The sequence below is a fragment of the Rhinopithecus bieti genome, unplaced genomic scaffold (assembly GCF_001698545.2).
Source record: "Rhinopithecus bieti isolate Rb0 unplaced genomic scaffold, ASM169854v2 scaffold_64010, whole genome shotgun sequence".
Lineage (NCBI taxonomy): Eukaryota > Metazoa > Chordata > Mammalia > Primates > Cercopithecidae > Rhinopithecus > Rhinopithecus bieti.
In genome coordinates, this window is record NW_016824121.1 from 35,109 (window position 1) to 48,157 (window position 13,049).

Here is a 13,049-nt window from a genome sequence, read left to right on the forward strand (position 1 = left end):
AAAAAAAAAAAAAAAAAAAAACTATTACTGCCCCTACTACGATTTATTCACTCAAAAGCATGGTGATTAAATGACTGATTATTCCATTCAATATTCTATTTTTAATTATATACATTACATATATATATAATTATAAATATAAACGTATATATATGAAATGGAGTCTTGCTCTGTCACTCAGGCTGGAGTGCAGTGGTGCCATCTCAGCTCACTGCAACCTTCGCTTCCCGGGTTCAAGCAATTTTTGTGCCTCAGCCTCCCGAGTAGCTGGGATTACAGGTGCTTGCCACCACACCCAGCTAATATTTGTATTTGTGGAGATGGGGTTTCACCATGTTGACCAGGCTGGTCTCAAACTTCTGACCTCAGGTGATCCATCTGCCTCAGCCTCCCAAAGTGCTGGGATTACAGGTGTGAGCCACTGCGCCCAGCCTTAATTATATTTTTTAATTTTAGGATTTATTTTTAAATTATTATATTACACTTTAAAATTTTAGGACAGACATTTTTTCATTGACCTGCAAGAATGATAGGGGAAACTTGGAACATTAAAATTTACTGGCTAAGGCCGGGCACAGTGGCTCACGCCTGTAATCCCAGCACTTTGGGAGGCAGAGGCGGGCAGATCACGAGGTCAGTAGATGGAGACCATCCTGGCTATCACGGTGAAACCCCGTCTCTACTAAAAATACAAAAAATTAGCCGCGTGTGGTTGTGGGCGCCTGTGGTCCCAGCTACTCCGGAGGCTGAGTCAGGAGAATGGCGTGAACCCGGGAGGCGGAGCTTGCAGTGAACCGAGATCGAGACTGCGCTCCAGCCTGGGCGACAGAGCGAGACTCCATCTCAAAAAAAAAAGAAGAAAATATACACAAAAGCATGTAGAGAGGTAAAATGGCATCATGCCTGCACCACACTCTAAAATGATTCAGAAAACAGTATGTGTATACAGAGAGAAAGAGGAAGAGAACCATCAAGCAATTGTGGTAAAAGGTTAATTTGGGGGAATTTGGGTGAAGCTTTTTGCTATGAGCATTTTAAATGCTCTCTGCTACATAGTTCATTTCTTCCTTAGAAACTGCCATTCTCAGTCAGGCACGATGGTTCACACCAGTAATCCCAGCACTTTGAGAGGAAGGTGGGAGGATCACTTGAGCCCAGGGGTTCGATACCAGCCTGGGCAAAAATATAGGGAGATCTCATCTCTACAAAAAACTAAAAAATTAGTCGGGTGTGGTGGCATATACTTGTCCCACCTACTCGGGAGGCTGAGGTGGGAAGATCACTTGAGTCTGGGAGGCGGAGGTTGCAGTGGGCCAAGATCACACCACTGCACTCAAGCCTGGGTGACAGGGTGATACCCTGTCTCAAAAAAAAAAAAAAAAAAACCCAAATTGCCATTGTCACTTAGCAGAAAATAGCACTAGCCAAATATAAAGTATCAAAGACTAACTCTTACTTATATAAAGTTGTAGTTATCTTTTCCTCTCCCTTCCCAGCCTGAGCAACAACTAGATTACTCCATTTGACTTTCTCAGTGAATTGCAGTTTTAATATTTACCTGGAAAGAATCCATGCAGACTGGACTGGAAGCCAGCTCCTCATCTACTGCATGTAACTTCTCCATGAAAGTACTATCTCTGGTCTGTTTCGGCTTTGGAGGGGGCGGGGGCCCCATGGGCACTACCTCAGCACTGATGTGCCTGATGGCTGGTGTGGTGACTTTCTCAACCTGATTAAAAGAGGTGACTGCATCAAAAAAGGAAGGAGGGAAGAAAAGAAAGAAAAAAAAAAAAAGGAAAGGAAAGGAAGGAAAGAAAGGAAAGAAAAGAAGAGAAAGAAGAGAAGAGAAAGAAGAGAAGAGAAAGAAGAGAAAGAAAAGAATGAAGAGAAAGAAAAAAAGAGAAAGCAAGAAAAGGAAAAAAAAAAGAGAGGGAAAAAGAGGCAGACTTTCCATACACCATTGTCCTTTCTCTTCTCTAGTTAGAGGTACATAAAAACAAAGACTCCAAGTGTAATGATCTAATTAGTTTTCATCCTATTTCTAGAGAAGTCAACAGAATGCTACTTAGTTTACCAAAATGTGGGAAATTAATAACAATGGCTTTAGGACAACATTAGAAAGCACAGATACGAAAGAAGAGAAGGGTAGGAGAAAAGAAACTCCGCTAGTTGCACATTTTTGGCCCCTTAATGAGAACTCAGAAAAGTTCTTTAGTTACCACTGAGCTCCAGCCTTCTCTGAACTATTTACTAACTTAACAAACTTTGAAAAACGGTGACAGCCCAGAATCATCATGGAAAATCTACTTACACAGTTGAAAAATCTACTTACACAGTTATGTCTAACTTATCTCTTTTGTATGATGCCAATTTACCTCCGATAATATGCCACTCTCCTCATCCGTTTCAGTCATCTCAGAAGACTGCCTCAATCTGGATTTCTTTGCCCCACGTGGAGATGAAGCAGTGCTTTCAACATCACTTTCCAATAAGCTCTACAAAATAAATCCAGTTCACCTTAATATTTATGCCCCTACCTCATTCCACAAAGTCTGAAGTATCTCAAGAGAAGGAATCATAAAATATCAATCACTCAGCCTGGCCAACATGGTGAAAACCCGTCTCTATTAAAAATACAAAAATAAGCCGGGCGTGGTGGTGCGCACCTGTAATCCCAGCTACTTGGGAGGCTGAGGCAGGAGAATCACTTAAATCCAGGAGACGGAGGTTGCAGTGAGCCAAGATTGCGCCTCTGCACTCCAGCCTGGGTGGCAGAGCGAGACTCTGTCTCAAAAAAAAAAAAAAAAAAATTCCATCACTCAACTAGTTACAGTAACAGAAAATAAAATTTAAATAGAAACTTAAAGGCCAGGTGCAGTGTCTTATGCCTGTCATCCCAGCACTTTGGAAGGTCGAGGCGGGTGGATCACTTGAGGTCAGAAGTTCAAGACCAGCCTGGACAACATGGCAAAACCCTGTCTCTACTAAAAATACAAAAATTAGCCAGGCATGGTGGCGCATGCCTGTAATCCCAGCTACTCAGGAGGCTGAGGCAGAAGAATCGTTTGAACCCGGGAGGTGGAGATGGCAGTGAGTCAACATCGCACACTGCACTCCATAGGCAACAGAGGAGATTAAAAAAAAAAAAAAAATACTAAAGATGGGGACAGGGATCAGATCACTATCCTAATCCGTATTACAAAGTGTAAGGCCTTGGTCTAAAATCCTTTTACAAAACAATTCAAAGAATACATTAAGAAACAAGTCAAAGGACATATTAACACAGCAATGAAAGTGAACAAAGTAGAGCTAAAACCAGTAGCATAAATGAATCTCAAAAGCACAATGTTGAATTTTAAAAAGCTAGGAACAAAACATATAAACATGGGTCCATTTATATAAAGTTCAAAACAGTAACAACTGAACTATAGTGTGTAGAGATACATATTGAGGTGATATAACTATAAAGAAAAGCAAAGAAATAATTACTAAAAGGCAGGGTGGTGGTTATTTTTAGGGGGAGGGAGGTGATTATGACTGGGGAGGGTATACGGGGGTGTCCTACTAACATTACAGTTCTTGACTTTGCTATGAGTTTCATGAGGATTTGCATTATAATAACTGAAGCTATACATTTTTATTCTATGCATGTTTCTATGCTATATTTCATAATAGATTATAAAATTAAGGGAGTATAAAAGGCAGAAAAACAGCTTAAAGCACAGAAATGAGCTGAAAAAATAACCATGTCTCAATCCTCTCTACAAGTGACGTTACTAAAGAAGCAAAGTATATCCTGCTTTATTAAGACACACATTACCAACTAACACTCACTGACCTCTTCAGCAGTTTCATCTTCTTCTTCATCATCCGGTTGGTATTCTTCATCTGAGGAATCATCTTCTTCAAGGTGGATATCCACAAACTGAGGAGGCTACATTAGTACAATTAGAAAGAAATGAACTAATGGGAAACACAAATCATATGTATTTGGAAAATAAGGGGAAGAAGCAGGGCAGGAAAAAAAAAAATCCTAAGAGCATAATGTACAGCTAAAGCAAATAACACGAGGCAGAGGTTAAAGTGAATTCCATGAGATGCAAACCTAAGAGTAATAGAATGGAAAAAAACAAAGCTGGAATTAAAACAAAGATTGATCAAGAAAAGTTAAAGAGGAAGTACTTAAGTTTCAAAACCGATGAAGTCTTTCTGGAAAAGAATAACAATTATTTCTTCCAAGTTTACCTTAATTTCATTGGCCTTCTTAATTGGTGAAATATTCCATGTTGGAATTACCTACCAACAAAGAATATAAATAATTAAGTTATCTTAACTGAAATAATTGTTTTTCATGTTTACTTCCTCTGTACTATCACTAACAGCCATATACTTAACAAGCACCTGCAGTGATCTAGAGGTGTTGATTATCCCTGAGGGTATACTCTCAATTATTTGTCAGAGTTAGAAAGAAAAAAACGAGGAAAGAATCTATTACAGTCATGAGCATTTCTGCCTTACACCTGGTAAGCCTCACTTCTTTCTATAAATAAAGAAAACAATGTCTACCTTGTTCATATCACAGCTGCAGTTCACATGGAACAACAGATGTGAAAACTATTTATAAACTATTAAACTACACAAACCTAAGATATTTTGGTTACAGTAGTCTTTTAACAGCAATATATTTTTGTAATCAGTTACATGAATCCACCGTTAAGTACAACTCCAAAAGCCAGCCATGAAAAGCTTTTATGGACTATTCTGCCCATGGAGTAGACCTGCTCTGCCTATGGAGCTGCTTTTAAAAAAAACAAAAAACAAAAAAAAAAACACTTTTACTAGGGGATTTAGGGCAAAGTTGCAAGTTGTCCACACTTATTTTTCCAATAGAACGTGAAAAAACAACACAGAGATATAAAGCAAATATGGCAAAATATTACTCTTAGAATTTACATACATTGTAACAATCTTTCAACTTTTGAATGTTTGAAAATTTTATAAGACCTAGAGGGAAAGTTTTCTTGTTTTGTTTTTGTTTTGAGACAGGATCTTGCCCTGTTGCCCAGGCTAGAGCAGTAGCACTATCAGAGCTCACTGCAGCCTCAAATTCCTGAGCTCAAGTGATCCTCCTGCCTCAGCCTCCCGATTAGGACTATAGGCATGCCTCCTCACCAGACCTCGCTAATTTTTAAAATTTTTTGTAGAGACAGAGTCTCATTAGATTTCCTAGGCTGGTCTCAAACTCCTGGGCTCAAACAATCCTCCCACCTCAGCCTCTCAAAGCGCTGGGATTATAGGTGTGAGCCACCACACCTAGCCTAAAGAACTTTTTTTTTTTTTTTTGAGACGGAGTCTTGCTCTGTCGCCCAGGCTGGAGTGCTGTGGCCGGCTCTCAGCTCACTGCAAGCTCCGCCTCCCGGGTTTACGCCATTCTCCTGTCTCAGCCTCCCAAGTAGCTGGGACTACAGGCGCCCGCCTCGTCGCCCGGCTAGTTTTTTGTATTTTTTAGTAGAGACGGGGTTTCACCGTATTAGCCAGGATGGTCTCGATCTCCTGACCTCATGATCCGCCCGTCTCGGCCTCCCAAAGTGCTGGGATTACAGGCTTGAGCCACCGCGCCCGGCCCCTAAAGAACTTTTTTAAAGTTCTTATATATTGCTGATAAAATGCCATTGAGGATGTATAATTTCTTGACCATTTAATTGTAACCCAACCAAAATCACCTTATGAACAAAAGCCAACTGGTCATTAGGTTCTGTCTCTAAAAGGAGTCTTAGCTTCTCAAATCAAATCAGCCCTGCTATGTTCTGACCATTTACCTAGTGCTGTGTAGATGGGACCAATATAGGGTAAAGGGAATGATGTGATTCAGGTCCATTTCCCTTTCCTACCTACTGCCAAATCCATTAGAAAGGCAAGCCAGCATTCAGAAGTGTGTTGGAGTCAGTCTAGTAAGAATTAAGAAGGCCAAGTATAGTGGCTCATGCCTGTAATCCCTGCATGTAGGGAGATCAAGACAGAAGGATCACTTGAGCCCAAGAGTTTGAGATCAGCCTGGGCAACAAAGCAAGACCCTATTTCTACAAAAAAATGTTTCAAAAAAACCAATTAGCTGGGCATGGTGGCACATGCCTGTAGGCCTAGCTGTTTGTGAGGCTGAGGCAGGAGGATCCCTTGAGCACAGGAGTTCAAGGCAGCAGGGAGCTATGATTAGGCCACTGTACTCTAGCCTAAGCAACAGAGCAAGTCTCTAAAAAAAAAAAAGAAAGAAAGAATTAAGAAGCAAGAGACCTACATTTTAATACCCGCTCTCGGCCACGCGCGGTGGCTCAAGCCTGTAATCCCAGCACTTTGGGAGGCCAAGACGGGCAGATCATGAGGTCAGGAGATTGAGACCATCCTGGCTAACACGGTGAAATCCCGTCTCTACTAAAAAAAATACAAAAACCTAGCCAGGCGAGGTGGTGGGCACCTGTAGTCCCAGCTACTCGGGAGGCTGAGGCAGGAGAATGTCATAAACCTGGGAGGTGGAGTTTGCAGTGAGCTGAGATCCGGCCACTGCACTCTAGCCTGGGCGACAGAGCGAGACTCTGTTATAAAAAAAAAAAAAAAAATACCTGCTCTCCTACATAAACTACACAGTCCTGGATGGCCCAACTTCTCTACATCTATATTTATGGCCAATAAACACAATCCAGAGCCTAATTTGGATCTCCTTGGATTTTTTTTCACCAAATCAAATAATTAATGTTAATTATATTCTTTTTTTTTTTTTTCCTGTAAGACAGCGTCTTGCTCTATCACCCAGGCTGGAGTGCAGTGGTGTGATCTCCGCTCACTGCAACCTCTCCCTCCTGGGTTCAAGCGATCCTCTCGTCTCTGTAGCTGGGATTACAGGTGTCCACCACCATGCCCGGCTAATTGTTGTATTTTTAGTAGAGACAGGGATTCACCATGTTGGCCAGGCTGGTCTCAAACTCCTGACCTCAGGTGATCCACCTGCCTCGGCCTCCCAAAGTACTGGAATTACAGGCATGAGCCACCACGCCCAGCCATGTTAATTATATTCTATATGTCAAGTAGACTTCATAGAACTTCCTCATTGATGGCTGCTTTCATCATAGCTACCACCTATTCATTTGTGATCACATCCTGGAGAAAGATGAAATTTCAATTTATGCAACAAGGGTTAGTCAACCAGACCAAAAAAAGTTACGTGATTGTCAAAAAAAAGGTCAATTTGACCTTAGGCTACATTAGGATAAATATATAATCTGGAACACTGTGGAGACAATCTAACTATACTAGTCAAACCACATCTGGTTTAGTAGTCTTCTTTTGGCATACCTTTTTTTTTTTTTTGAGACGGAATCTCGTTCTGTCGCCCAGGCTGGAGTGCAGTGGCGCGATCTCCGCTCACTGCAAGCTCCGCCTCCCGGGTTCACGCCATTCTCCTGCCTCAGCCTCCAGAGTAGCTGGGACTACAGGCGTCTGCCACCACGCCTGGCTAATTTTTTGTATTTTCAGTAGAGATGGGGTTTCACTGTGTTAGCCAAGATGGTCTCGATCTCCTGACCTCATGATCCGCCCACCTCGGCCTCCCAAAGTGCTGGGATTACAGGCGTGAGCCACCGTGCCCAGCTCTTTTGGCGTACTTTTAAAAGGATATGGGACGGGCACAGTGGCTCATGCCTATAATCCTAGCATGTTGGGAGGCCAAGGCAGGTGATCACATGGGCCAATTCAAAAGCAGCCTGGCCAACATGGTGAAACCCCACCTGTACTAAAGATACAAAAAATAGATGGGTGTGGTGATGCATGCCTATAATCCCAGCTACTGAGCAGGCTGATGAGGTATTGAGAATCGCTGAACCTGGGAGCCAGAGGTTGCAGTGAGCTGAGATTGCACCACTGCCATTCCGCCTGGGGTGACAGAGTGAGGGACTCCATCTCAAAAAGACAGAAAGGCCAGGACCCGTGGGCATCTGCCATGTAATCCCAGCACTTTGGAGGCCGAGGCAGGCGATCACTTGAGTCAGGAGGTTGAACCAGGCTGGCAACATTGGGTGGAAACCCCATCTTACTAAAAATTAAAAAAAAAAAAAAAAAAAAAATTAGCCGGGCATGGTGGCATACACCTGTAATCCCAGCTACTCAGGAGGCTGAGGCAGAAGAATCACTTAAACTTGGGAGGCGGAGGTTGCAGTGAGCCAGAATCGTGCCACTGCACTCCAGCCTGAATGATGAAGCAAGACTCCAACTCAAAAAAAAAGGTGGGGGGGGACAAATTGGGGGATGTATAGCCAAGAAAATGTTATGAAACGACACACTAGTTTTTTTCAACTGTAGGAAAAGTCATGTGGAAGAATACACCAATTTCTTTTCTTGCTTTTTTTTCTAGACAGGGTCTCATTATGTTGCCCAGGCTGCTCGTGAACTCCTGGCTTCAAGCAATCTTCCCACCTCCACCTACCAAAGTGCTGGGATTACAGGTATTAGCCACGATGCCCAGCCTAGACTTGTTTCTTCTATCAGGCTCCAAGGAATAAAACCAGGACAGATAAAACCTATGATACGTTTTTCAGTCTGTAAGGCAAATCTTCCTTACTATCAGAAATATAATGAACTCCCTCATGACTATTAACTGTCTTGTAAGCACAAACTAGTCAAGTGCTTATTAAGAAGGATATAGCATAGCTCCAAGCACCAAAGAGCTTGCTGTACCAGAATACTTCAGATGTCTTCAAGTGGTTCTCACACTTTAGTATTCAAAAGAATTAACTGTTGTGTTTTTGCCAATGCATATTCCAAGGCCCTGCCCATGGGTCCTGATTCTCTGGTCTGGGGTGGGCCCAAAAGTATGGGGATTATTTTGTTTGTTTTTGTTTTTGTTTTTTTGAGACAGTCTCACTCCATTGCCCAGGCTGTGTAGTGCAGTGGTGTAATCTCCACTCATTGCAACCTCCGCCTCCCGGGTTCAAGCGATTCTTGTGCCTCAGCCTCCCAAGCAGCTGGGATTACAGGCGCACACCTCCACGCCCAGCTAATTTTTGTATTTTTAATAGAGACAGAGTTTCACTATGTTGGCCAGGCTGGTCTCGAACTCCTGACTTTAAGTGATTCACCTGCCTCGGCCTCCCAAAGTGCTGGGATTACAGGCATGAGCCACTACACCTGGCCAAAAGTATGCATTTTTAATAAGCATGCCTGAGGGATCCCACACCAAAGATATTTTTACAAAGTGTGTCCCCTAGAACACACTACGAAAAATACTAAACACTTTGCAACAAGTGTTGTAACATAAATAGAAAAACTGGTCTCACCCATTGGTTTCAGCCATTCCAAATGGTTATCGTTCTAGCAATTCCAAAAAGCAATGCTTCATATCTACTAAAATAAACTATGATCATTACAGCTTATGATCATGTAGAAACAATTCTACTGTCTTTTACAAATATTTCTTTAAAGAGGAAAATTCAGACCACAATCTTTCCTATATTTTCCGTATGGGTGAATTAGATCCTATTTACCAAGCTAAAACAACCAACAAACAAAAAAACAGAATGCTTACCACTCCTTTTCCACTACTTCTTTCAGTTTAGAGCGTGTCATTTTAGGCTCCTAAGGAGAAAAAAACAGAAAGGAAATATTCAATAAAAATCACAGCTCAGTGAGGTGGCTCATGCCTGTAATCCTAGCATTTTAGGGGCAAGGTGGGAGGATGGCTTGAGGTCAGGAGTTTGAGACCAGCCTGGGAAACATAGTAAGACATCCCCTACAAAAAAAATTGTTTTAAATTAGCTGGGCATAGTCGCATGCTCCTGTAGTCCTAGCTACTCAGGAAGCTGAACCAGGAGGATCTCTGAGTCCAGCTTAGGAGTTTGAGTCTAGCCTTGGTGACACAGCACGACCTTGTCTCTAAAAAAATAATAGTAACAAAATAACAAATAAAATAAGTAAAAATTACCACGTAATTCTTGTGTTTTGGGATGCTTTCACCCCAGCTGCCAAACTGTTTACAAACTCCTAAGTGACTTCCTACCCTTAGCCAGTTTACAGACAACTCTATTCCAAGACATTAAAAGTCAACTACTCACAAACATTGGCATATCTTCTGTCTCACTGATGGCTGCTTTCATCATAGCTACCACGTGTTCATTTGTGATTACTTCCTGGAGAAAGATGAAATTACACTTTATGCAACAAGGGTTTGTCACCTAGACAATACTCTTCTCTCTATGTAACTCTGTTAGACGTGTATACAGGACAAATGAGAACCATATACTCGAATAGCATCAGACTGGGATAAAGCAACGCAACTGAAAGCAAAGAAGGCAGAAGTACGTTTTGGCCAGAACCACAGTTTCAAACAAGGTAGCAGCAAATGAACCAATCTCATTAGCTGCTACTAGGAACAGGAATGGCTCACATAAAAAGAGATCCTGAGGTAAGTAACTATATGCTTAAGAGAAAGAGTAACAAAGAGCAAAAGCTCTGCAAATAGCTGTGTTGCTACATATCAAGAAAAGTATTTACATATGTACGAAGAGCAATAAACTATTAACCAGGCATCTTTTTAGACATATCGACCCACAAAAGAGCAAACCCACTATGAACATTATCAACATTGAATCTGCTAAACAATACAGTAAATATGCAAATCAGTGGAAAACAGGAACAGTTTATCCTTCCAATTAAATTCTTTAACATGTGTTCATATTTCAAACTTGTACTGAGTACAAGGAGAAAGCTATCTTGAACATGTAAAAACGGGCCGGGCACGGTGGCTCAAGCCTGTAGTCCCAGCACATTGGGAGGCTGAGATGGGCAGATCACGAGGTCAGGACATCGAGACCATCCTGGCTAACATGGTGAAACCCCATCTCTACTAAAAAATACAAAAAACTAGCCGGGCGAGGTGGCGGGCGCCTGTAGTCTCAGCTACTCCGGAGGCTGAGGCAGGAGAATGGCATAAACCCGGGAGGCGGAGCCTGCAGTGAGCTGAGATCCGGCCACTGCACTCCAGCCTGGGCGACAGAGCCAGACTCCGTCTTAAAAAAAAAAAAAAAAGGTAAAAACGTAAAATGCTCTATCACAGGTAACCCATAAAATTGGTGATTAACATGCCAAGAGTCAAGAATTTGCTGAGTATTTTTATATGCTTTCCATGAAAAAGTTCCCTTCCATTAACATAGCTGCCCCAGTCTTACTCACATGAAGGATGTTTCGGACATTGACCGCTGTTAGATTGTGCTGCTTGGCACCATCCTCCAAGGTACGGTCAAGCATGTCGTCCAGTTTCAGGTCATATGCCAAGGTCCCTTCTTGACCCCTTCCATCTCGTTTCCTCTTGGTACCCTTTTTCTTTTTTCTCCTTTTCTCACTTTCTTCATTGTCTTGTTCTTCTGCAAATAAACCAAGAGCATCACCAGAATTCCAAAATAGCTGCTCCAGGAACTTAGCCCAGAAAGCTGACAGTAAAGTGGATAAATCTCAAAAGCATTATGCCAAGTGAAAGAAACCAGATGTAAAAGGACACATATTATATGACAGTATGCCCAGTATAGAACATTTGCACAGAAGATGCAAAACTATGGAAATAGAAAAGAAATCAGTGGTTGCCAATGTTTGAGAACAGGGGATAGCAAAGGGGAATTAGGCAACTTTTGGCGTGACAGAAATGTTCCACATTGGTTGTGGCAGCACTTAACACAACTGTATATATTTTTCTTTCTTTTGTTTTATTGAGATGGAGTTTCACTCTTGTTGCCCAGGCTGGAGTGCAATGGTGCAATCTCAGCTCACTGCAACCTCTGCCTCCTGGGTTTAAGTGATTCTCCTGCCTCAGCCTCCTGAGTAGCTGGGATTACAGGCGTGTGTCACCACGCCCAGCTAATTTTGTATTTTTAGTAGAGACTGGGTTTCTCCATGTTACTCAGGCTGGTCTCGAACTCCCGACCTCAGGTGATCCACCCGGCTCAGCCTGCCAAAGTGCTGAGATTATAGGCGTGAGCCACCGCGCTTGGCCCCACTGTACATATTTTTCAAAACTCATCAGATACATTTTATTTTATACCTCAATACACCTAATGTAACTTATTACATTAACAAAATGAAAGAGGAAAAACACATGATCTTAATAGAGATAGGAAAAAGCATCTGATGAAATTCAATATATGAAAAAACTCAGAAAACTTAGGAAAAGAAAATTATTTCCTTAACCTAAAAAATATTTCTATGGAAAGCCTGTAACTATCCTCATATATAATGAAGGAATACTGAACATTTTCCTGTTTTGTTCAGAAATAAGATACAAATGTCAACTATCACTACTACTTATAACCTACATAGTAATGAAGGTCTAGAATATGCAATAAGAAAAATTACATGTTCATTTTAAAACCATTTGCCAAAGTGAGGCTGGACGCAGTGGCCCACTGCCTGTAATCCCAGCCCTTTGGGAACCCAAGGCAGGTAGATCACCTGAGGTCAGAAGTTCAAGACCAGCCTGGCCAACATGGTGAAACTGAAAATACAAAATTAGCCGGGCACAGTGGTGTGCCCCTATAATTCCAATTACTCAGGAGGCTAAGACAGGAGAATCACTTGAATCCCGGAGACGGAGGTTGCAGTGAGCCGAGATCACACCACTGCACTCAAGCCTAGGCGACTGAGCAAGATTCACACACACACACACACACACACACACACACACACACCATTTGCTAAATCAAATAAAGAAGTCTTTAGTCATGTGTCTGTGTTATGTTTCACAATAAAAAATTCAGTATTTCAAAAGAATTTTAAGGATGCCTAACCTTATGAGCTAGCATTTCCATCCAACAAAAAAGAAGTACATATGTTCAGCAAAAAATCTATAGATTATTCACAGCAGCACCACTCAGAGTAGCCACAACTGAAAACTATCCAAATACTCATCAAGAATTGAATGGGGCCACGTGCAGTGGTTTGCACCTGTGACCCAGCACTTTGGGAGGCCAAGGTGGGCGGATCATTTGAGGTCAGGAGTTCAAGACCAGGGTGAAACC

The 13,049-nt window shown here is 42.0% G+C and overlaps 1 protein-coding gene across 1 annotated transcript in view; it reads right to left on the minus strand.

The window, feature by feature from the left end:
* LOC108522018 (GON-4-like protein) overlaps window positions 1–13,049 on the minus strand; it is a gene marked incomplete at its 3' end in the record, with an annotated part of 73,943 nt that overhangs the window by 32,747 nt on the left and 28,147 nt on the right. Inside the window, exons 4-11 of the mRNA XM_017862117.1 lie at window positions 11,215–11,405; window positions 10,098–10,172; window positions 9,572–9,621; window positions 9,531–9,534; window positions 4,246–4,296; window positions 3,839–3,934; window positions 2,376–2,495; window positions 1,559–1,729 (exon numbers count right to left, since the gene is read on the minus strand). Of these exons, the coding sequence (XP_017717606.1) occupies window positions 1,559–1,729; window positions 2,376–2,495; window positions 3,839–3,934; window positions 4,246–4,296; window positions 9,531–9,534; window positions 9,572–9,621; window positions 10,098–10,172; window positions 11,215–11,405 (758 nt within the window). The remainder of the gene's footprint in view (window positions 1–1,558; window positions 1,730–2,375; window positions 2,496–3,838; window positions 3,935–4,245; window positions 4,297–9,530; window positions 9,535–9,571; window positions 9,622–10,097; window positions 10,173–11,214; window positions 11,406–13,049) is intronic.